The sequence below is a fragment of the Mauremys mutica genome, chromosome 9 (assembly GCF_020497125.1).
Source record: "Mauremys mutica isolate MM-2020 ecotype Southern chromosome 9, ASM2049712v1, whole genome shotgun sequence".
Taxonomy (NCBI): Eukaryota; Metazoa; Chordata; order Testudines; family Geoemydidae; genus Mauremys; species Mauremys mutica.
In genome coordinates this window covers 35,848,695-35,874,880 of record NC_059080.1, presented here as the reverse complement: position 1 = coordinate 35,874,880, position 26,186 = coordinate 35,848,695, and the positions used below count along the sequence as shown (strand labels likewise).

The 26,186-nt window shown below is 38.6% G+C and overlaps 1 protein-coding gene across 3 annotated transcripts in view; it reads right to left on the bottom strand.

Annotated features, from left to right (window-relative positions):
* Positions 1 to 26,186, bottom strand: part of DIAPH2 (diaphanous related formin 2) — an 834,834-nt gene that overhangs the window by 588,724 nt on the left and 219,924 nt on the right. For all 3 annotated transcript variants that reach the window (XM_045029932.1, XM_045029931.1, XM_045029930.1), the window contains one exon: positions 17,931 to 18,045. In XM_045029932.1, coding sequence (XP_044885867.1) covers positions 17,931 to 18,045 — 115 coding nt within the window. The remainder of the gene's footprint in view (positions 1 to 17,930; positions 18,046 to 26,186) is intronic.

Genomic DNA, 26,186 nt, shown 5'->3' with positions numbered 1-26,186 from the left:
TTCAGAATGGCAAAATATAACATTACTTTGAAAACCTGTTTCAGTTATTAAAACAAACAAATGAAAATGACAGTTGCATTACAAATCTAATAAACAAAGGCAGATACAAGTCAGACTGATGAAACAATTTTTTTCCCCTTGAGATAGGTTGAACAGGTAATGTAGTCTGTACTTGAACAATCCCAGTAGTTAAAGACTATTATGTACTAATTACTACCTTTACAGATCTACAGTACACACAATTAATTTCTTCAGAGTACCACTATCATTCTTGACTGGCAAAATACACAACCTAAATTACTAGAGCCAGAAATTAACGTGAACCTTTAGGGAGAGGACATTAGCTTGCTTTGTAAAGCTTTATAATTGGACTGTGCATCATAGTAAAAAGTCACTGAGTTCTGATAACAAAAAGCCAACCTTATTTAATATTATGACATAGGGTTATGCCAAATGCTATTTGGGAAGAACTATATATTGTAGCTGCTTACCCATGATGACACTCTTCGAATCTTGTCTGTTTTCTAAACATAAGATTCTCTATTTTATTTCAATGTAGCATAACAAAAACACAGTATTCACAGTATTAAAGATTACTGAGATATTTCCAATTTTAGGAAGCATATTACAGTAATATTGCCCTTACATACACTACCTGTACAGAAATAAATTGAGCATTTTAAATGTTTGCACTAAATATTTTTTAAACCCAAGGTAAACTAAAGCAATTAAAATAAGTAAATCTCTTACTTAAATCCTCTTGATAGATGGGCTGCTAATTAGGTTCTTAATGATGAACCTAATACTAACCATTTTATGCTATATTTTTACTAAATTCTTCACAGATTCAAACTGATTAAGAGGAACAGCTGGCAATAAATTTTAATTTCATGCAGGTAAAAGAGTTGTAATTTACCACTCTGTGCACATGATTGTTCTGCCATGGTGTAGTAAGAATAAACACCTATTACACTTAACAAATAAATCCATTTTCACTAGTATGTTACATCTTTTAATGAAATACATAGCCACAACCTACACAAAGCTTAAGCAATTAGGTAGTAAATCTGGAATTCTGAGGGAGTTGAATGGGATAAAATCCATAAATACTGAATAAATAAACAGTCTGAATGCAAGCCGTGGTGGCAACATAGCCCCTCCCCAGATATTCATTCTGGTCTACAGGCTAGAACAGAGCCTGGAGGGCCTACATGCATTTCTCCCCTTTGCCTAACTACACCAGAGCCCCATTTAGCCAATCTAATTGGGACCAGGGCCAGATCGGATAATCAAAACCTGGATAAACCAGAGACTGGGAAAGTGAAATGTTGCATCGCCATCTAGCGGGCAAAGGAGAGATCACCCCCTTCTGGACCAGTGCGCGCTGCCTGCCCAGTTAACACGGAGATCTGGATAATGGAGAATCAAATAAACAGGGTCCCACCGTACTTAAAGAGAGCTCCAGCACACCTTCCCTCAGCATTCCCCACATCACTTCTAAAGTGGCTGGCTATTAGGGCCAGCACACCAATCCATTTCTAGATATACGATAGGTGCAGCAGATCAGAATTTGGCCATATCTCTCCCCCAACCCTCGAAGGGGTGTTCAAGAGCTTGCACTGCAGAGGTCTACTGCAGGGTGCTATACACTTGGGTATGTTTCACATAATGTATATATTCAGAGGGCCAGATCGGGAGTTTTTCAGAAGGAACCACAAAGCTACACTATGGGAAGGAAAGAACTTGATGCCAGGACTCTGCCTCCTACAGCATATGGGGGAGTAAACACACTGAATTCTGCTCCCACTGTGCTACAATAGTCAGTTTCAGTTGCTACTGCATAGATGGACAAGCAGAAAGACAGCTTTACTTACTCCTCCCTTTGGTGGTTTGAAACCCTGGGGATAATAGGAAGGTATAGTCCATTTGCTCCATTCAATATAGCAACTATTACTATGACATACCTTGCTCTGGGGTAGGGAGAGACAAAGGGAGGAGAGGGTAGGTTGGAATGAAGAGAAAGCGTATACCCTTTTCCACTGAACAGGGACAACAACTGAGAACAAAGTATGAAATAAAAATGAAATACAAATACAGTAATTATACAATAAAATGTTTTATGAGGTGAAACCACTGAGATAATCCTTCCATGACAAAGAGACCTGGTTTTGTATTACTATTAAGCACAGATTTTAATTAAACAACATTTTTAATTCTTCACATAAATCAGCTATTCATAATGTCAAAAAAACCACCAAGTACAATTTGGCCTTATCGTTAGACAACTACTCAAAGAAAAAAAAGAAAAAGTGACACTGTCAGCTAAAATTTAACTACCTAGTTAATTTCTGTCAACATTTTACTGACAAAAAATGCCCTAATAGAATTATTGACCTTCACTGAAGAGCTTAAATACATCAAGCACAAATCATTAAGTATCAGTCCATTCTTTTTCAAACAGAACACTACTGAATCTGACATTTCACAAGGTCATTATTCAAAAGCATAAAAGGATAAAGGATGTTACAGCTTGTAAAGTCACTAATGTTGCTTTTATTAAGCCCTATACAACTAAAATTAATAAGGTCAAGACAGTTCAGAATTTTCTTACCAGCATCAACATTTCTCAGAGTTGTGAAAATGTAAAAAAAAAGGAAGGCACTTCATAGATAACTGCCGTCTACCATATATATTGCCTCTGCAAAGACACACATCAGAACATTCCTCTCAAGGCCCAAAACCACCTAGAAGGCAGTAATTGTTAGGGCCATGTGTTATAACCTGCCCATGTAACACGCTAGACAGTCCCCAATCAGTTGAGAGTGGATCCAATTCCTAGGTCCTATGTGCTTCTAAGCCAACTGGGTCAGGGTAGGGTAGAGACACTGTTTCTTGTTCTGGGTCTATAGGGCACTTCCCGAGGCTCAGACCACTCATTTTACACCATTCCTTGAGATGTGGGGTACTACAGCCCATTCATCCTAATCCCTGAAACAAACCAGTGCCTTAGACATCCCTATTTACTTACATACACTCTACTGAAGCTGTGGGTGCTCTGGGCTTCCAGTTTAACTCCTTTAAACTGGCACAACTTAGAAAGAAAGCAAGGAACACAGACTTAGCAAAGGGAATTTCTAAACTACAGTCCCATTACTCTTAAAACAACGAAAGTCATGAGTAGGGTGAACAGATAGCAAGTGTGAAAAATTGGGACGGGGGTGGTGGGTAACAGGCACCTATATTAAAAAAACTCCAAGTATTGGGTCTATCCCTATAAAATCAGGATATCTAGTCACCCCAGTCCTGAGACACTAGTCTGATCTCACACTTTCTTCGAGTTCAAGGTCTGCCAACATTTCAGGCTGGGAAGAGCCCCTCAGCCCCCTTCTCTCTTCTTTGCCCTGCTTACATGTGACAATGTTCGCCCACTTGCACAGAGCAGCATCCACTCTTGATTACATCTTCTCTTGTGCCATGTGCAACACTTGTCCCTTCACCTTTACAGGCTTCTGAGTAGAAAACCTATTGTTGCATGGGGGCGGCACAGCAGCCAAGACACAATAAAAGTCATTGCCCCCAAACTGCTATATTGATCGCTTCTCAGTGATACTCCTCCAAATAGGTATGAAACACCTTTCCCACGCACAGAATCTGTCTGGAATGCATTATAATCTGCTTCCCTCAGGCAGATTTTGAACTGTTCAACACAGAATATAAAAATGGAGTAAATTATTTGATGCATAATATACCACTGTCACACCATTTACATGCCCTCCTGGAGACAATGAACAGACTAGGTAAGAGCATGTAAGGAATCCACAGGACCAATACTCTTTGGCTCCGTTACACAGATTCAAAATACTATCCAAGGTCTATAAAGAGGTAGCAAAAAAGTATTTCTGAGAGTCACAAACTACACAAAAACTCCAGTTACAGACGATTAATCTAGCTTTCTCCATTAAGTATTTCTCCACTCTTGGGAGACCGTCCAATTTGTAACAATCCCAGAAAGATGAACAAACACTCTCCAGAAGAAGCTCCGTATTTTACTTCAAATGTTGAGTAATGTTGAATGAAGGCACAAATGGACTTCCATATGTCAGCTTAACAGATTTAAAAGAATACTACATTCATGAAGGCTGCTGACTTACAAGAATGGGCTATCAGGGTACTTGCTATATTTTAAACGCATCTTGCTACAACAGCACTGACTGGTGTCAAATCCATTTGGACTTCTTAAAGAGAGAGGAAATTGCTCTCTTCATTTGTCAAATTCCACAAACTCTTGGGAGTACAAAAAGTCCTGTATCCTATCCGTTAATATTTATTATACACACAAAGACTAGCTTCTCACAGTAGGTAATGAGGTTTTATGGAGAAGACAGGGACATCGCTAGACTGCAATATAAGGAATTTAGCTAACACTGTGGGGGGAAAAATAGGGTGCAGATGAAATAGCACTCACTCCTTTCTCTGTTACCCATAGAGTTAAATATCTATCCCTAAATCTCATTCATTACAGGTGTATTTCAGGAAGTGAAGGGAGGCTCCTGAAGCCCTACCAGTACTATATTCATCATTTAGTTTAGAGTTCAGCACAGGAAAATTTACCTAAACGAGGCTTTTAAAAACGTATTTTTACTTTAAGTATCAACAATATTCTATATAGTTTAAATATTCTGTTATTTCCTTTTTGCTCAATTAGTTTTCAGATCTAATATGCTCAATTTATAAGCAAAAAGATCACTTGTAATAAAGTTACAGCAAGTCTAATCATGTTGTCAGTTACATATGTACAGATTATGGCTTCAGCAACACCTATGCAAACAAATTGCATTCAGTGTGTCTTGCCAGGTGTAACTGATTGGCCCTGCAGTTGGAAATTAGTAAACAATTATGCTGATGGAGCACAAAAGGAATAGAAACCAACTCATTCAGTGAACTGCATTAGCTTTGCAGGTCTAACAGGAAAAAAAAATAGCACAACGTTGGTGTTCTCAGTGAAATCAACAGATATGACTCAGAGCACATTTGATCAGCATTAAGATTCCAAAAGCAGCACTTTTCATAACAGATACACACTTTAAGAAACATATGATGAACAAATAGAGGAACATAAGCTACCAGATTAACTTTAGTCTTAGTAAAAGTTAGTCCTGATTTTTTTTTCCCCAAAAGAGAGAAAATATCAGACAAGGAATTGGACACTAAATCCGTGTGGTCAAGTATTTCTGGTAGCCAGCCTGCCAGCTTTCAAAAGAACTTCCTGTACCTCACTTTACAACATCTGTATCAAATCAAATGCCAAGATTTACTGTGAGACGTGAATATAAGTCTTAATGACAATTCTGGCACTTCTTCTGAAACAGAAGAGTTCAGGAATATTCCCAAGAAAAATGTGCTATAGTATATAATTATTAAATAACAATTCAGTAAGGCCCAGGAGGAATAGATGCACTCCCCTTTTTAGAGAATATACTTTTACATCCAACCTCTATTTGGATTGACAGAGGGAGAAACGGATGTATTTATCCAAAAAGTCTGTTTTGGACCCATTGCAAGAGAAGACATCTTTGAATGAGGTGAATATGGAAATTTGCCTAAGGAATACATTCTAAATTGGAGGACACTTGGGAATCTGTTGACCAAGTAACTATTACTGATTTAACACAGAACCAAGGACTGAAGTAGCATCAAAACCCTGAGCTCTTTAAATTGACAGAAGCAATAAACAGGGCAGACTGTCATCACAGATGAATGAGAGTTACTAATAAATTTCTGCCAGAAGGGTAGAGAAGCCATCAAAACTAAGAGCATGCAGTCAGATAAACAGAGACCTCAGAACTGAAAATGATGCATTTCCATAGACATTCTGAGGTATTAAACCACAGTCAGAGTTACTATAGGTATCTAAGTAGATCCCAAGGAATTTTCAGTGCCACTGGTTCAGACACTTGAGATGTGACATGTTAAAGCACATGTACCTGAAAAAGGCATTCAAAAAGAACAGGAAGTTAAAAACTGATGAGGTTCTCTTTTTATTTATTTATTTTTAATTTTCATAATCCAAGTTATTACAACTATATAAGTAAGAAAATTAGATTTGTAGAAAATGTGACTTAAAAACTGGAAGAGTTTCTTTAACTCTGACCTGTTGGATGCTATCACATGGAAAACATTAATGATGATTTTCTCTCATATATTTATCTGTTTGTTAATTTAAAGATTTCCTTTGGATAACAGGAAAAAACTGCTCCTCCTCACATTTACTGCACTGTAATTTATAAGTCTATTTAAAAGATCCTACTGTTTCACTACTCAAATGAATAATCTTATTGACTCCAGTGGGACTATTCAGGACTAAGGTTACAAGACCAGGCCCAAATCGTTTACAATTTATTAACTTCAATTATTCTTGGATCTGTTTCAAATAAATAAATGTAGAAAAAAATGTCACAAACTTAAACAAACCCCTCCCCCCTCCCAAGACAGGCAACTGTCGTGGGGGATTGAAAACCTGAAGGAGGTCAAGCCTTTCATATCTAGGTTTCTGATTCAAATCCAGACTAGGTCAATAGTGACAGTTTCCACCTGGCAACTTTTATGAATATTATGACTTGCCCTCTTCTTTAACAGCATTTGAACTGTTTTCTCAATGGTCAGGAAGACACAGAAATAGGTTACAATTTAACTGACTAACCTCTTCCGCAATTTGATTCTTTTTTGTTGAAATTATTCATTCACATGTTAGCCTCTTCAATATATGATATTTAGATCATGTATTACATGAGAATCATAGAATCATAGAATCTCAGGGTTGGAAGGGACCTCGGGAGGTCATCTAGTCCAACCCCCTGCTCAAAGCAGGACCAAACCCAACTAAATCATCCCAGCCAGGGCTTTGTCAAGCCTGACCTTAAAAACCTCTAAGGAAGGAGATTCCACCACCTCCCTAGGTAACCCATTCCAGTTCTTCACCACCCTACTAGTGAAAAAGTTTTTCCTAATGTCCAAGCTAAACCTCCCCCTCTGCAACTTGAGACCATTACTCCTTGTTCTGTCATCTTCTACCAATGAGAAAAAAAACCAGAATAACGTAGTGCATGTGGTACTGAGAACACACATAAAATTAACCAAAAGAAATTGCTCATGTATTTTAAACTTGTTGAATTTAATTTAGGTTCATGTAAAATTGATAAAACTTTTTTTCAGATGTGTGGCTTTTATTGGCTGGATAGATCTGGCCATATATCTTTAAACATCTACTGAACATGAAAATGTACTACGTAGATTTTTCAAGTTGCATAACTATAACTATAGAACAATTATAAAACCCATTTCTATTTTTGTTTCAACACCTTTGTTCGCTGCATATTTCTTTACAACCCAGCCATGCTCCAATGCTGAATTAAATTAACTAGTCATAACAATACCTTACACATTTCACAATGTTCAATTTTATTTAGATAGAAAATAAAATCTGCTTTCACTAATTGGTGTGGAGTCACTATCAAATCTCTTGATATGTGATTTAGTCTCAGTTCTTATAAATACAGTAACATACACCTCAAGACAATTTAGTGACATTAGAAAAAAAGTTTAGCTCTATAGAAAGGGTACTGAGATCAGCCTCCAGAAATAATGTAGGTGGATTATGTTCAACAAGGAAGGTTAGAAGAATTAAGGAAGGGACCGATATGTAGTCTTTAAGCAGGAAATAGTGAGCTCCACGATAAATTTGCATGTGTTGCTGGTTTTGCAGAATTAAGCCCGTTGCAAAGATATTAACTTGTTTTCCTTCCAAAACCCTGATTCAGAAAACAGTTAAAGTATTTAGTGTAACTGTTGGCATGCAAATATCCACATTAACTTCAATGGGACTCCTTAAATACTGAAAGGCCAGACATATCAAAGTACCTTGTAGAAGTGGGGTTCTAAGAAATATAAATACACTTATATCAGTAATAAAAATTTTGAGTGAAACTTTTTTTTCATCTGCCAATATTTATTTGCTTCATGTGTTGCAGTCACTCGCTTAACACAGGAATCTGCCACCCATTTTTCCAGAAGTGCTACAAAATTCAACCTCCAATAGACAGAAATGCCCTTAAAGCTAATATTATTGCTGGTCCAGAACAAAAATGTCTTCCATTATTTATAAAGGTGAATTGTGGTTTGCAGATCCACAGACAGATCAGGCAATGGAACCCTAAAGTGACTGCCATCATTAATAGTTACTATTCTAAGTAGAGCTGCAACAAGCCCCCTGTAATGTTCATGATTCAGACAGAACTTCTACAACTTACATAAAAAGGTATTTTACTTTTCTGGAGACCAAAAAGACCATTACTTTTAGATTCTTTAAGTCATATTTTCAGGTCTTCTTTGGAAGAGTATATCCTTCTGCAAGAAGAACGGAAGGATGATAAACGTCAGTAATTAAATTAGAGTAAGGTGTCTATAAATTGCTCTGTAAAGAACACCACTGAAAGCTTTTTTCCAATATTAAAGCTAATATATACATCAAACTCCAGAGACAGATTGATGGCGCACTGGTTGGACATTATCTCATATGACAGAAATGTCTACTTTGCGGATTTCTGCCATTTGTGGCCAGCCACCTGTGTAGCTGCACCACTATTCACCCATAGCATAGATAAGCAGAACTTAAGACCTATGATTTGAACTGGGCATCTTTTATTCCTGGCTGAAGCTACGGCAATTCAAGAGTGCAAACTGCAGTTTGTAGCATTTCTGCCTATCTACACTAGGGATTTGGAAAGTGCATGTACCCTAGTGGCTGATTATAGTAGCCAGACAAAATCACTAGTGCAAATATGGCATAACATTTAACCAAGTGGCATTCAGACATCCTGTAATTACATAGAATAAGTTGAGGGCCCCCAAATCATTTGGATCACATCATCCATTCTCACATCTCCTGCAGAGGAATGCAAGAAGTAAAAAATATGTTAAATCTGATGGGAGGAAGAGAAGTTAATTTAAACTGAATCATCTTCTCTCTCACAAACACTTCAGAAGCCCCTCTGTGACAACTGTGTTGTTAGTTCTTCTGCAAGACTGCTTTCTGAGGGAAAAGAGATGCAAGTGACTTATTCTATGTGACATTATCTCCAGCCAACCTTTAGGTGTTTATGCTGACCTTCCTCTCCTACTAGAAATGTGGTTTGTGGCAGACATGCTGCAATGGGGAGCTGGAGAAGCACTAAAGAATGGGCTGGTTTTGATTGCATTCACTAGACACTATGTACATAAGAACCATTAAAACCAGATTTAAAGTCATACCAATACATTACTCAAAGCCCATTTTAACTAATCCCAAACCAGATTCCCATCAGAAATATCTGCGAAAATGGCCACCTGTCCAGTGTATTCTGAAGTTAACCAAATCCAAACTCTGCTGGATCAATGAAGGATATGTGTCATCACCAAAAAAATCTCTTCTTGTTTCAGTCTACTAGTTAAGCTTCAGTAGGTTCATCAATCTCAAATATAGCTGTATCACATGAGGAGAAGAGAGGTCATTCAGAGATCCAATCAGGTCAAATTGAGCCCGATTCCTCACCCAGAATAAAACAAGTTGCCAGAGCAGCTGCCACAGCACAAGTACCCCCAGCAGAAACCAACACTTAAGTGGCCTGCCGCATGCTGCATGCAGTGCAATGTCCAGTTGCACACTGCAGTAGTACAGTCTAAGTGTCAAATGCAAGGATAGCCATGATAAAGTATTCATCCAAACAGAAAAACAAAACTTCCTGTGCTAAATGGACACGAGCAATCACTGGTAACAGGGCATTCAAAAAGGAGGCTTTCTAGACTGGGCCACACTACTTGAAACAATGGGAGAAGACTGCCATTTCTTTTCCATGTTCCCTTCAATCCCATGTAACAAACAAATTTCACTTCCCCTGATAATACCTTTCTACTTCCTGTGAAGAGCCACTCTTGCATTAGAGTTTACATACTATAGCAAATGTATACATCTTCATACCTTTCCTCCTTCAAATCTCACAGCATGACACATACGCAATCCAAATGTGTGATACAAGACCAAAGCGTGCAACACCTGTGTTTTGTCACATAACAAGGTATAATGGCCTTTTTAACTATAAAACCTGTGTTGAAGGAAGTTCTCTACACCTGAATGAACTAAACCAGTTTAAAAAAGTAGGACTAAACAAATTCCATTATATGCAATCATAATGATCTGCTAAATCATTGACAGGGTTTGTAACCTGCACCCTTAGATCCCAAGCACAGACCTCTACCATTTCGTCAAAAGAAGTAAGGTATCTTCTGTGGACCAGCTTCTAGAAGGAGACTTAGCACCCACTTTGCCAGTAGTTTACATAACTGTTTCCTGGACAGCAACAGAAAGTAGTAGATCAGGACTTTGGTGACTATTCCTTCATCTGGAAGGAGTGTGTGGTGGATAGTGGTTAGGACACAGCCATTTTTGAGCACCTATTCTGTGATGCAACATGGCTCAGTGCATATGACTTGGGTACAACATATTGGTGACCTGTGTTCTATTTGCAGGTTAGGCCTTCTAGTTTGACTCTGTGCAAACTTTTCAGTTAATTTAACCATAAGATAGAGGGCAACAATATGCCTATCTTCTAATGTAGAATTTGAAGCTTTTTCAATAAGGGCCCTAAAGCATCACAGACTCTGAAGTCTATAAAGTCTCAAATACTGGTTATTGGTTTGTTTGAAGATACCTACGCATTAACTGTGAACTATGAGCACAGTCCTGCAGCCTTAAAATTTTACCTGTCCCCAGGACAGGAATGTCTTCACAGGGGCCCAATAAATTCACCTAATCAAGTAAATGAAATAAGCATGCTTAGTTAGGTTTTCACATCTTTAAGCAGACAGAGAAAAGTCAATTCTGTAAAGCTCCAAGAACTCAGCCTACATGTAGTCCTCAAAATGCTGTGGAAAGACAATTCTTTGTCTCACCAGACTTAGCACTTCTCCCTCTGGCAGTGGCAGGAAATCAGCTCCACTCTGGACAGTGTTTGTCTCCCCCTCCTGCCCTTGTGCTTATTTGGCCGTATTTTCAGGGCAGGCCTTGGGGTCGGCCAAAGGGGTGATCCTCCACCAAACAAAAAGGGAAGTCTCACAAACACAAAACAAAGGGGGATACCTTTTCCTGCCCCCTCACTGGGGCACGTTGTTGTCCTGTTGTTTGCCATGGGGTATCAGTCCTTCCCCTAGCAGATACTCAGTTTTGGCCATTTCCGCTATGGGAAGGGGTGCAGAAGCAGCAGCTTATTTCTCTGCTGCCACTAGCCTGGCAGCAGCTTGTCTCTCTCTTCCACCCTTTCTCTCACAAGAGGAGGGTTTTTAAAAGGTTTCAGGCAGCCATTAATTGGATTCAGGTGTCCCTAATTGACCTTAGGTAACCCCTTCTCAGCTTGTAGGAAAAAAGGGCCTTTAACATTCTAGGGATAACATATCTGCCTTCCAGTACCCACTTGCATCCCCCTCCAATTCCATACTTTTGACCCTCTGATCTTCCCACCTATCATTGTTTATTCTGTCGTCCCCCGTAATTATTTGAGTCCCAAGCCCAGTGGATCCTTTAGCCATGGGTGGGTTAGCACCCACCCACCTCCCCAGAACCCAATAATACCCACTTGCAGCCATCTGACCTGACATTGTCACAATACAGATTCTCAACATACAGTGACTGAACTGTTAACAAGAGATTTGTTGATGTCAGCATAGAATTAGGAATATTTATGGTCTTCTACATCTTGTTTCCATACTCATGTTAATATTCAAATACATGATGCAATAATGTTTTTCCAAGTAACTCAGGTAATTTACCCACTTTTCCAGAGAGAAGTTGAATACGTTTCAATCTCAACATGTGTCACATAAAGGAAACCCTATCAGCAGCATTTTGAGAACGTTATGGCCTCAGACTTTTCACTAGAAAAAAAATCTTACAATAAAATGTATATATAATTTATCCCTTTGGAACAAAATGTCAAAAATTCCTTAAAGAAAACAAAGCATGACAGCAGAGTGAAACATTGTGAATTTGTCATTTTTGCCAAAACTTTCAGTAAAAAAAAAAAAAAAAGGTGTTAACATTCTGAAAAAATAATTTTGAGACAAAAAGCTGCGATTTTTTGTTTTAAAATTTCTTTAAATTTTCTTTAAAACAATCAAAAATGCTTAAATTTAAATAGAAATGTTTCACTTAGGGTCTAACAAAATGTTTCAGAAAACCCCCAAAAGATGTTTCAGACTGTGGTTTGCTGAAAATTAGAAAGAATTAATTTTCAGTTGACCTGAAACAAAATTTTGTTTCATTTTTTCAGAATTGCCAGTGAACAGAAAAATCCATTATTCACACAATTCTACAGGGGTGTGCAATTCTTCATATCCATAGCTCATATCAGACTAATACAATTCACAAGCTAGTTTAACTTGATAGATGAAGAATGAGGTAAACTAGGTAAAAAGTGTCATTACAGCCACTGGCCAGAAACACACAGATGTTGGCCAATGACATCTTTAGCACAGATTGATTACCTAAATTTATTTAATAAAAGATGACTACTCAGAAAAAGATATCCTATACACAGCTGCCTACAAAATCAACCAAGGCATGAGTACAATAGTTGAAATAAAACCCTTTCTACATGAGGGACCAGTTGCATACTGCTATTTCTATCATGTACGACTACATCCACAGTGTTAGATGCCAAATTTGTCTCTTACATCTTGTGAAATATAACTTGCACTCCAAAAAACTATTTATGTTACTACACTTTTCCTGAGTTAGACCTACAAATCTATTTTGTGCAGTTTCTGTAGAACTGTGTAATAACTGTATGGTAACCATATTATACCTACTCAGAAGTGAAGTTTAAAATCAGCAGAATATTATTCAAAAAGAGCAAGCTACAAGGCAAAATAATGTTTTCAAATTGTAAATTCTATTTAGCTTTTACCATAAGCCTAACACAAATTTAAACAAAACCATCTGCAGACGTTACTAAAGCCTTTGTGGAAAAGAGTTGGTTGGGAATTTTCTAACTAAATGATTTTCTTCAGAAAACACCAGGTCACTGAAACTAAAACGGAAACCTCCCGGTTTCAACTAAGTTTACATTGGAAGAGACTTATGCCAGCATAGCCAATAGTCTGGTGGTTAGGATATGGGAAACTGAGATTCAAGTCCCTGGTCTGAATCAGTATGAGCAGGGATTTGAAACTTGGTCTTGAATATCTCAGGTGAGATTATTCTGAATTGAACTGTTTGCCTCCTTCCCCCACCCTGCCCTTTTTTTCCACAAAATAATTCAGAAGGTCTCAGCTTTATTCTGATATGGAACAGAAAATTATTTGAAATCTCAATTTTTGCCTGGTGGAAAACTGTTTTCCACCCAGCTCTACTAGGGAGAAAATATAAACAGCAACTCACAAAAATTAATAAAAAAACAGGCTCATTTTCTAAAGTTCAAACTACGTTGTGTACTAACCTTTTATGATCAGGAGAGTATTATGAAGATTCATTCACATTTATTATTCAATGCACCATTAATATAATAACTGTCTGTTCACAAACCAAAGCTGTTTGCACAAATTTTAGCACCCTGTTTTGAACAGGGGAGTATAACAACTGCACAACTATCCACCTTATTTTGAATTGAAAATACAACACATTTTTGTTCCTGACTGTAGCACTTCTACTATTATTTTAAATTTACTTTAGCGTTTGTTTTTAATAATCTATTTTAAGCATTGCCAAACTGCCTCACTTACATTATAATGTATTTCATACTCTCTCTCCAGTAATTTGTTCCATTGTATTCTAGGATTTGCCATAACTAATTACTTATCACACACTACAGGAAAAACGCACTAACAATTGCATAGGTAAAGTAACATGTAGCTGAAATTCAAATTTTATATAAATGATGAATCCTCAAGTCTTCACTCATACGTGACTCAAGCAAAGCTCTTAATGAAGTAAATGGGAGATGTTTCTGATCAACGACCAACTAACAAGTCAACAGAGACTTTAGTTAAACCTTCAAAACTACTTCAGTCCCATATAAGCCGAAATCCTAATGGACTTTCAATGGGAGTTAGGGCCTAAGTCACTTAGGCAATTTTGAAAATTTTACCCTTCATGATTTGGCCTATAATTAAGGCTGATTTACATTACACACAAATTGCTTAAAGTTTAATATTAAGCCAAGTTGTTCCTCTATTAAAATGTTGACATTTGTCAAACACTACCAGCACTGTTAAAGTATGCTTACCACTGACATCTTGTACTATTATCTGTAAGATTTAAAAAGGTGCAGTCTTGTCTAAAACCATGCAGCAACTACTACTGAGTTGTTAAAATGGTGAGCTCTGTTACCTGATCTCATTGAGTTCCACAGAATGAGTTTTGAATTATCCACGCTTCCAGGAAAATCCATCTTACTTAGATTGTCAGACGTAGGAAAATAATAGCTCATCAGCCAAGCCTAAAGAGGTTGGCTGGCCTGGCCCATGGAAAGACAACTGGGAATGGAGGCCGGCTGACAAACGACCTGCCGCTGTCCCGGGACCGAGAGGAGCGGCAGTGCCTGGAGTGACGCCAACCACAGGACCGTGATCTCAATGTGGAGGATCGGTACCGTTGGTAGCAGCTGCTCTGCGATCGGCAGATGACACCCAACGAGATAGTTGGATGGGAGTAGAAGGTGATCCATGTGGACTTTGCCTGAATGGTTGCTAGGCGGCAAATGGCGTCAGGAACGCTCCCTGGACCAAGACCGATACCGATCCAGGGGCGCCCTGGAGCGTGGGGCCAGCATCGGCGGCGCTCCTGGTACCGGCATGGACTTGACATCCCAGGCCGCCTGCAGGGCCTCTGGCGTGGAGAGCATCCGGACATCCCGGGAGGTCTGGTCCGAAGCGGCCAGGCTGCTCCACTCTACGCGAGTCGGAGGCCTAGAGGCTGGAGGGGAACGAGGACTGCCCGACACAGGTCTAGCCTCTGCCTCGGGTTTATCTCAGCACCGGGCTGCTCCGCTCTAAGTGAGTCGGAGGCCTAGAGGTCGGAGGGGATTGAGGGCTGCCCGACATGGTTCTAGCCTCTGCCCCGGGTTTTCCTCAGGGCCGCTGAGAAGAAGGCGTCCTTATTGCCTTCTTGTGCCCTGTAGATGGGGAGCAGTGCCGACTGGTTGAAGGTATCGGAAGGTCGCTGCGCACCAACCCCGCAGTGCCCAGCGCTGACTTGGAGCGGCACGTCAGCATTGGGGTCTGCGTCAACTCCATCAGAATGGTCCGGAGCCTGATGTCTCTTTCTCTCTCAGTCCGAGATTTGAACAACTCGCAAATCTTGCAACGATAGCTGATATGGGTCTCTCCCAAGCAGCACAAACTGTCTGCGTGCGGGTCACTCTTTAGCATAGATCGCCTACAAGTGTCACACGATTTAAAACCCGGGATGTGGGGCATGCCCCGGCCCGGGCGCTCTAACTAACTGAACAGCTAACTAACTACAGGTACTAAGACTGAACGAACAAGCAGTTCAGGGGACGAGCTACAGCAAAGCTGGAGCGGAGAGGTTCCCATGCACCTTCCCAGGTGGCAAGAGGGAACTGAGGGTGGGGAGAGCGCGTGGATCCCCTTATTTCACGCCATGGAAGCGCCACTCCAGGGGTCGCTGGGGTGCTCTCCCCTACGGGTACTGCCAGGGGAAAAACTTCTGGCACTGGTGCATGTGGCGAGCATGCACACCTATTGTGGAATACACATGAGCAATCACTCGAAGAACACTACAATGGTTCTTGTTACTCTCGTTCAAAATGTGGTTAAGATATCAGAAGGCTCTCTTTTTACTCAAGTCAATAAAGAGCAGATTACACAGTATTTTTAAAGCAACCCTTTCCATCCCGTGGTCATTTCTGAAACATGAGGCAGCAAACCAACCCCCTTGCATCCAGAGCCCAAGTTCCCTATTGTTAAAATACAATGCATAATTGTAAAATAATCCAACTGTCAGCATTAAATAGAAAAAGTAAGAACAATTGCATGTATGCATGCATAAATAAAGATACACCTCTACCCCGATATAATGCCACCCGATATAACACAAATTCGGATATAACGCGGTAAAGCAGTGCTCCGGCAGATCAAATCAAGTTTGATATAACTTGGTTTCACTTATAATGCGGTAAAATTTTTTGGCTCCCGAGGACAGTGTTATATTGAGGTAGAGGTGTATAAACATGTGCACTCTTTCAGGAAACACATTCTGTTTTGCAAGAATAAATCTAGATTGCTGTTTTGATCTTTAACTCATCTTTCCACAGTTGACCTATGAACACTTGATTATCTGACCTCCATTAATCTTCCAAAATTGTATGCTCCTGCATTGCAAGGTAGTCTAACTGCTTGACAAAGAGGAAAAAGGGATTTGTAGCTACATGAATTTATTATTTTATTACTTAGCACTATTTTGGACTATCATTTGTTGAATTGCCTCATTAACTCATAAATACGTTATTATTGAACAATACCTGAACAGTACTTGCACTTTATGAATGCCTGACATAGTAACTATTGACAAATGGCCCAAGCATTAAATAGTGATTGATTATTCATAATGAATAATAATGAACAATCGTCTGTCTTGAGAAATTTCTGTCCAGATTCAGATGAGAGCATATAAAAATTATGTTTAAAACTCACAAAAAGCTGCTGACATTATAAAGAATCACATCCACAGTAAGCCATTCAACTGTCAGTCAACTACGTCTCAGATTTTTTGAAATTGAAACACTGACATAAATTATTCCATATTGAGAAAGCAAGTATGTCCTTCAGAAATAAACTAATTAGTAGTCCTAAATGTTAGCAGAAATGAACTATTGAAACGCCACTTGCATCAATCTTATTTTGACTATATGGAAATCTCTGGCACAAAATTACTTTTCTAGTGCATTGTTCTCTCTGCCATGGTCAATCAACATATGCATTTCATTTGGTTTTCTAAAATGAGCCAAAAGAATGCTGAATATTATACAATGACAAAGAGTTTAAACAATATAGAAGAAACCTCTGGGACAAATAGATACACAAATCACATATATGCTCATCACACCTTCTGGGTGTGGTTTTCTGTCCCATCAAGCGGCAATGACAGAGAGAGATTGACTGATTGATTGATTATGAGTTTGCTCTACAACCTTAGCTAACAACCAGTTGGCTTTTAGCTCATGAGGTAGAGGCTCATGCATTTAGTTCCAGAGGCCCCGGGTTCTATCCCGACAACCGGGCTCTGTCAGCATTACACATACACAAGTTTTCTAACTTTTGTGTATCTATATCTATGTATAGTTTACAAGAAGACAATTGTAGCTTCCCTCTAATTTTAAAGATCTTGTAATGTTGGCAGATTATTCTATGTATATCATGAAAATTTCAACAATATAAAAAGCTGAATTCGGTATTTTCAGAATTCGAGGATAGTGAGTTCTCAGTTAAAAATACTACTTAAATAACATCCTGTTTCAATTAGAACATTTCCTATATTGGTATGTATTAGCAAATGCAAATGTATCAGAATTTTGAAAACAATGAACGATGACTATTCATGTGGTAAGTAATGTACACTGTAATGTTTCTAAATGTAAAAAAACTTAACTCCAAGAACAATGCAATAAAGCAGTTCATGCTCTACGTAGCTAATAAAATGCATGTTTTAAATTTTTATTTTATTTTACTATGGTAACAGTCTATAACCTACATTCTTAACATTCCTATCTATAAAATGAATTGCAGTACTACTTTTTTCCATTGAAAATATTTTCTTACACCACAGAGATTTATTAAAACCAAGTCACATATATAAGTGCTTCAAATTAAGGAACAAGTATATTTACCTTTCATCTGTGTACCAAAGGTATGCGCCAGTTTTGCAAACAAATCTGGATTTTCAAATTTATCCTCTCTAACTTTTAACCAAAAGCAGTTTTCCAATATGTCCTGGGGTTCAACCTGAAATAAAAAGCAAAATATTCATTCTTCAAGTTAATGACTACTCAGACTTCAAATATTCATTTTCAGTCAATGGGTGATTTTCCTAATGTAAGATTTGGTTTAAACTTAGTAGATATTTAAAAAGCATTCCAACAAGTGAAAAAATGGTGACAATTTTCAAATGTATGCCGTACTCCTGACATCTAACGCCATTTATAGGAACCTGAACAAAGGGTCTGCTTTTCAAAAGTGCTGGGCACCACTGAAATCAATGGGACATAAAGATATTAAGCACCTTTGAATTGTAAACTCTAAGGGCTTGTCTTCACAGCGTGTCAGCGCACAGCAGTCGGGTGTCAAATCCTGCAGAGTCACACAGGTCAGTTTGTGTGAAACACGCTGGTGCAAACTAGAATTTACACCCAAGTGCTGTGCACTGACACAGTGAAGACAAGCCTTAGGACAGAAGGAGACAAGAATAAGGCCTTGCCTACACAAACTTGCTTAAGGACTGATATTTTTAAGGACTGATATTCTTTACCTTAAGAGAGACAATATATATTTACTTGAAATACATTTTTAAAAGTCACCTTTAAATTCAATGTCTTTTTACCTAGTGTTTGAACAATTTTTCACATTATAAAACAGAAAACATATAAATTCTAACACGTTTTAAAAAAAATTATGGATAAGTATTCCGATTTCATGAAGAAGTGAAATCATTGTGACACCACTCAGTCACTATAAATTATCCAATGCTTTTTGTGTGCTTGTTTTTAATTTTAGGAGAAGTTAAAGGGTTAAGAGATAATAAATTATTTGTCTGGATAGTGATATGTTCTTGACACTCTCCCACAAAAAATCATCTGCAGAGCTTCCATTGTCTGTTCCTAACAGCAAAGGACATAATGATATTTAATTACAGCTTGTTTTTCAGCATCAGCTATCTCAACAAAATTTATTTTTAAAACACTCCTAATTGTCCACTTAAGCATACTTATATATTTTTTCCAAGTGAACTGTTATATCTTCCTTCAATGCTAAAACACCAAAAACAACCTCCCACAAACCCGCCCACTTTCTCTCAAAGGGATTTGGGTACCTATCAGTGGTGGATGATTAATTACATTGGAACTGAAAAGAACCTGAAAACTAGAAATTGTCCAGAAAATAAAGATCCATAGAAATACAAGCAGCTTTTTCAAACCCTCCTTACAGTATGTCACTCCTGCTTTGAAGGCATCATTATTAGATGTAAAAAAAGAATAGCCCAGCATTCATATCATTAAGACTTCTTACTGTTAGAAGCTACAATGGAAGCTACACAGAGATAACTTTTTTATTTATTTATTTATTTATTTGACTAGGATCAAGAATTTACCACTATCCAGGCAAATAATTTATCAACTCTCAACCTTTGCCCTACCCCTAAGATTAAAAACAAGCATGCAAAAAGAAGATGGTAGTTTACAGGGTCTACGGGTCCTACATTCTGCTCTATTTTGTGCACACATGGATAAATGTAAGGAGACAGTGATAGGAATTTCATCGTTGGCATTACTGAGCACAACTTTGTTGCAATAATTAGAGCTGCACTTTTGTCCAGCCATGCCAAAAGAAAGACAGGAGGTAATGGATGTGGTTTAATTAGGCTGCAACTTCATTCACCTAAAATATCTAGGAGTATCCACGTATTAATTGTACAGTGCAAGTCACCGTTTCCTTAATTGTTCACACTACTGGGGGGAGGTGGAAGGCTGCAATCCTCCCCTCATGTAAGTGCAAAGGGGGCAGAAAAGGAAGGGGATTTGTTCCCCACTGTACCAAACATTAGTAGCCCTGAACCCTCCCTTTCCTAGCTTCCATAAATTATGCTTTCCTCCAAATCCCATTCCTATTCATTTTATATGATCACCATACCCCTTCTATAACAAGGCCTTGGCTACACTGGCGCTTTACAGCGCTGCAACTTTCTCGCTCAGAGGTGTGAAAAAACACACCCCTGAGCGCAGCAAGTTACAGCGCTGTAAAGCACCAGTGTAAACAGTGCCCCAGCGCTGGGAGCACGGCTCCCAGCGCTGTAAGCTAATCTCCATGGGGAAGTGGAGTACCTGCAGCGCTGGGAGAGCTCTCTCCTAGCGCTGGCGCCGCGACCACACTCGCACTTCAAAGTGCTGCCGCGGGAGCGCTCCCGCAGCAGCACTGTACAGCTGCAAGTGTAGCCATACCCCAAGTACTTGCACTGGACATCGGCTAGAAGATGGTGCTAGTTAGCTTGGCTTCCTTCCTACATACCCCACTGGGTTCCCACATATTTACCAATTCCTTCCCTAATATCGGACAAAAAAATATGCACTTATAATAGTAAAAAAGTCTAACAGTCTGGGATGTATTAACAGGAGTGACATATGTAAGATAAGAGAGGTAACTGTCCTGCTCTTCTTGGCACTGGTGAAGACTCAGATGGAGTATAGTTGAGGGTGGCACACTAAGAAATATGTGGACAAACCGGAGAGAGTCCATAGGAGAACAACAAAAATGATAAAAAAGGCTTAAAAAACATGATATATGAGGAATGGTTTAAAAATATGGGTATGTTTAGTCTTGAAAAAAAGAATGATGGGGTGTGGGAATCGGTTAATCTTCAAACAGGTAAGGGCTCTATAAAGAGAACTGTGAGCAATTTTGCTCTATGTCCACTGAAGGCAGGACAAAAAGCCATCAGCTTAATCTGCAGCAAGGACAATTTAGGTCAAATTTAGATCCAGGCCCCCACTGGCGTGGAATGGCGAACCGTGGGCAGTGGGAGCTGTGCTATATATATATATATATCATTTATCATTTTTGTTGTTCTCCTAGGGACTCTCTCCGGTTTGTCCACATATTTCTTAGTGTGCCACCCTCAACTATACTCCATCTGAGTCTATATATATATATATATATATATATATATATATATATTGCACTATTTGTCCTTTGTAATAATACAAGAACAAGCAGGCAACTCAATGCTAAATCCACAACTTAAAAGTAGATAACGTACAATACATTTCATAAACAGCATAAGGCAACTCACAGGAATTCATGCTGTGAATTAGACAGAGCTCAGCCGAAATAAATTAGACATTTGTATATTTATAAGAATAGCATTTAACATTAACAATGTTAGTCTATAAGTTGCCACAGGATTCTTTGCAACATTAACAATGGCTATTGAGGAGGGGTGGGAGAAATTCTAAAAGATAATTTGTCTAATTGGTTAATGATAACGTCATGAAAAACCTCTGGTTTTGAAAACAATATACTTAGAATTTAATATGGACATAAAAATGCCTATATTTTCTCTGGGTTTATAGCAGCAGCAATCTAGCTCTTCAGTTCTCTATGACAGACTATCAAGCACTGACACTGTCACTACTTTGGCATCAGCAACAGGAATTATTGCTTTTATTTCATATAGCTGAGATGAAGCAGGAGAGAACTATATTGCTTGGCCCCAGTGACATCACTGTCAGTTATGAGCAATAATCTGAATTTCAGATACTTTTCTTCAAATATTACCAAAAAGTGGAGTTCATATTGCAATTGTCTGTCCAGTAAAACAAACAGTGGTAATCACACAATACCACACAAGTTTACAGTGCATTTTTTATTAGGAGTAACCATTTGGGGGAACAAAGGCATCAAGATTTCTAAATTAAATGTAATTTAAGATTAAACGTATTTTAGATTACCAGATGCAGGCTACAATACTTTGATTCAACTCATTTTTCAGTCTATCACAAGTTTAATTAAAACAATCATGTGAGGGAAAGTCAAGAAGTCTAATGACAGCACAGCATGTAAGGGATAGGATTCAAGTACTAAACTTCATTCTGAATTTCCTGGAATGAGAGCATTGCTATATTAGTGCGTTCCTGGGAAGACTGAAAGTGTTCCATAACTCTCTTAGTAACCTCATATAGCCAGCCCAGGAATTATAAGGATTCACAAGTAAAATATAACAAGACACCTGGATGATTTGGCACTCTGTAAATAGAGAAAATAGATCTATCTGCAACAACGATATTAGCCTCCTCAATACAGAAGCTTAAACGGGAAGAATAAAGTGGTAAATAAGAGGAATCCAGAAAGCACCTTTTTATAGTAAAGATGGGAATGACCACAACACAGACATTAATTTATTTAAACATAAAAGTATAGAAGGGGTGAGAAAAGGGAACACTGTAAGAAAGGCCCAAATGTATTTCAAGATAGTCACTGAATAACAAAAACAAAATTAAAAAGAATGCTTAACTTTTTATTTGGAGCTTGATTCTTTTTTTAAATATTTTAGTTTAAAGGTCAGTTTTTTAAACTCTGCTTTTTTTTTTGTATACACTACATATATTTCAGAATAATTGTTAACGGCTCCAAGCATTCTATGTCTTCTGGCAAAACACTGAGGATGGTAAATAATATACACTTATTCTCATGGTAAATTATATAAATTCATAATATATATATTTCAACTCAGAGGTTTTAAAGTACTGTATAGTACTGTATAGCTATATCATCCTACCTTTTTATTTTTTAAACCTTAATGAAGTGGTTCCCAAACTTTAACAACCTGTGAACCCCTTTCACTGAAATGTCAAGTCTCACGAACCCCCTCCTAAAAATGAATATTTCCAGGGATTTTCTCCTTTACCTGAGTATAAATTATAAAAACAGTGATCTTGGAAATATAAAATTTGTTTTTATGACATGCTTATTACACACTATTTATTATTATTATTTCTCATTACAATATTTTTATTACATTGTGAAAACGGCAACACTCTTCCAAGATCTCACTTTCGTAGCTTGTATCACTTTGAATAAGCCTGTTATAAGCCAAAGCTCCTATGTTTCATCAAGAAGTATCAGATGTGAAACCAGTATGAAGGTATTTACGAAGCCAATTTAAAGAGTTCCTCCTACACAAGCATTCAGGTCTTGAGCAGTCCAGGCAAACAACGCACGTTACAACAAAGCTTAAACTTGTTCTTCATAATAATTTAAAAAAAAAAATACTAGCTGCCTATTTAATTTTAAAAACGGCAAAAAATATCCACCTCCCTTTCCATTTCTTATAAAGAGTCTTGAAGTTTAAATCTCCTCAGTGTGATAGATATGCTTGCTTTGATCTGCTTAGCTCTTGGAAGTCCAGGGGCTCCGGGCTGCTCGCCCCATGGTGCCCAGGGTCCCTAGAGACAGCTCTGTCCACCATTAGGGATTTTTTTCTGAAGAACCCCCTGTAACATTTCACGAACCCCCAGGGGTTCACAAACCCCAGTTTGGGAATCACTGCCTTGGCATCTGAAGAAGTGGGTATTCACCCACGAAAGCTCATGCTGCAAAACGTCTGTTAGTCTATAAGGTGCCACAGGATTCTTTGTTGCTTTTACAGATCCAGACTAACACGGCTACCCCTCTGATACTGCCTTAATGGAACTTGCCACAGAACTTAAAGTATCACAATGATCTGCAAAGGAGAAGACAGTGCCACAAAGGGCCCAATTTGGTCCTCCTTCCAGAAGAAGGAAGTAATGTCATTCACAACATCCCAGATTTCCAGAGGAGTGACAGTTAATCTTACTTTGTAGTCTGAAACATTCTTGAGATCACACATTCAACCGATTAACTTCATGTGTGGAGGATCCAGGCTAGTTTTGCCCTGAGGGGCAGTAGAGAAATACCTTAGGAGGGTCCTAATTCAGGAAGGTATTGAATAAACGTGGACTATTGGCATTTCACAGATTAAGAAATGAGGCATTCGGATTAAGTAACTACATTATGGTCACAGAGGAAATCTCTGGCAGAAATTAACCAAGATCTCTTTAGTCCCAGTCAAGTGCTATAACCCCAAGACCACCTAGATAGTATAGGCGTGTAACTGCAGATGTATTCCCACTGTATCTCACCACACAGAGGAAGCAATTTGAGAGCTGGGTTGGAGATGTGACTATTTGTCTCCCCACCACTTATGTGTGACTGGGAATGCATCCAGAAAGGAACACTTTTGGTTATCCACTGATGAGTTCTATTTCGGGGCTGCTTTTGAAGACTGATAGATTTGTGACAGTAGGTCACTGTTACATATCATACTTGCATATTGCTATTGAACTATTTAGTAAAGAACATTACTGTCCAGTTAAAATTGTCCTTGTAATCTTCTTCATCCTCCAACAGTTGGTTCTGACGACCCAGGCCCCACTGTGCACCGCTGGCTATACTGTCACAGCTTACAGTACCTTTCATGTGCTGAAACACTGTCTGCTCTCATTCAAATGCACAGTACTGTTAAGTAGAAAAGGGGCATGTACTGCCCACACCTAATCCATCTTAATGCCTGCAGAGTCTTCAGCACTTTCTTCTAGATGGGGGTGGGGGCGGGGGGTGATGGCCTGCCTCCAGAGATCAGCACTGACTATGCAACTGCTTTTACTCCCAAAAAACAATCCAGAAGTAATTTAGAGAGCATGCATACATTCTACTGTTCAGTTAGATGAATGTTTATACCTCCAGCTGCAAACAAATTTTCAATCTCAACTCTATTTTTCACAACGTACATCCTCCACCTCAACACCTTTTCATAACTTCTTCTATTTGAATCTCAACAATAAGTATGATGTGGACTAATGATCATCATCCCACTATACACCGAGAGAGATGTAATTTTGAGAGCATCGTTATGGTGCATATGACAGCATTCCCAGTACACAAAACAACATGAGATTTTATGCACGTACTCTAAGCACTCTGTAGACCTAAGAAGCTTGCTAAAAGCATTCAAACACTGATTTTTGAAAAGTCCACAGAATGGATTACATCTACTCTAAAAGGCTTACACAACCATTCTTTCCCTCTTTGTTTCTTATTTGCTCTTCATGATTATACTTATAATGAAGGTGAGTTACATCTCTACGTTATTAGGTAATGATTTAATTTGTAGATAAAATTAACAAGTAGTTCTTGAATGTTCCACCATCCAAATAACAAAATATAAAAGATTTTATTTATCTAAACATTATAACTATATCTAAAATTGAATTGATTTGTATTATACTTAAGGCCCTACTTAATTTGCAATATTGCAGAAACTGCAGATCGCACAATAGTGGGCTTCCATTGCAATTTTGGTGGCCCCGCACACAATAAAGAACAGATGTTTTCTAACACTGTAGCTTTTACAACATATTTGATAGACTTTGCAACTGCAAGAAGTAACGTAAACGTCTTTTTTAGAGAAATGGTTTATCTTTCACAGTGACAGATATGGGACAAGTGTTGTTAAAGGGTGTTCTGTGCAACTGACCACAGGCAACACAAATAAAAGTTATGCAAATCAAATTTTAGCCAAGTATTCCACCACATTCACGAGGGGTGGCATAAACATATAAGCAATCTAAAAATAGAACACAACTCTGTTAATTTTCTTTAACCACACATACCTTAACAATGCAAAAAAAACCACAGAGCATGCATGAAGTTTCCATGTAAATGACAAGAAGTTGATTTTAAAATTATACTGTCACAGGGTGACTCACCCCTTTAGGAGAGATGGGGATAGTCACACTTGTACCTTAATTAGTTAGCTGCTTCCCAGCCTGAGGTAGCAGGACTAAGGAGGGTCAGGTGATAGATTAATGGACATCTGGACCTTACAAAAGGACTGAGTGAGATCCATCTGGAGCAAGAACCCATAGGGTCTGCATAGGCTCCTGTGGGAAGCCCCAAAACAGGGCTCTGTACCAGTACAGGGAAAGACAAAGCACAGATCCAGCAAGGGTCTGAAAGTCAGGGGAACAAGCCTGAGGGCCAAGTGCTCTATATCAGACTCTCAAAGTAGCTCAGTAAGGGGCTGGGAACAGGGCCCAGAGGACAGGCTGAACACAAGTGAAGAGCAGAAGAAACTTTTTGTTTGTTTGTGACATTTTACTTGGAGTTTTGTTACCCTGAAAGAGGTTTAGAACCTGGCTAGAGGACTAAACCACAGTGCCAGCACAGGCTGGTGTCTGGAAAATTGAGGAAAGCAACCTCAGGGAGGGAAACTGAGGTAGTGAAGGCCAGCTCCACACCACACAACCAACCGGGGGGGGTGAGGGTGTTAAGGATAGGATGCCACTATAGGGCAG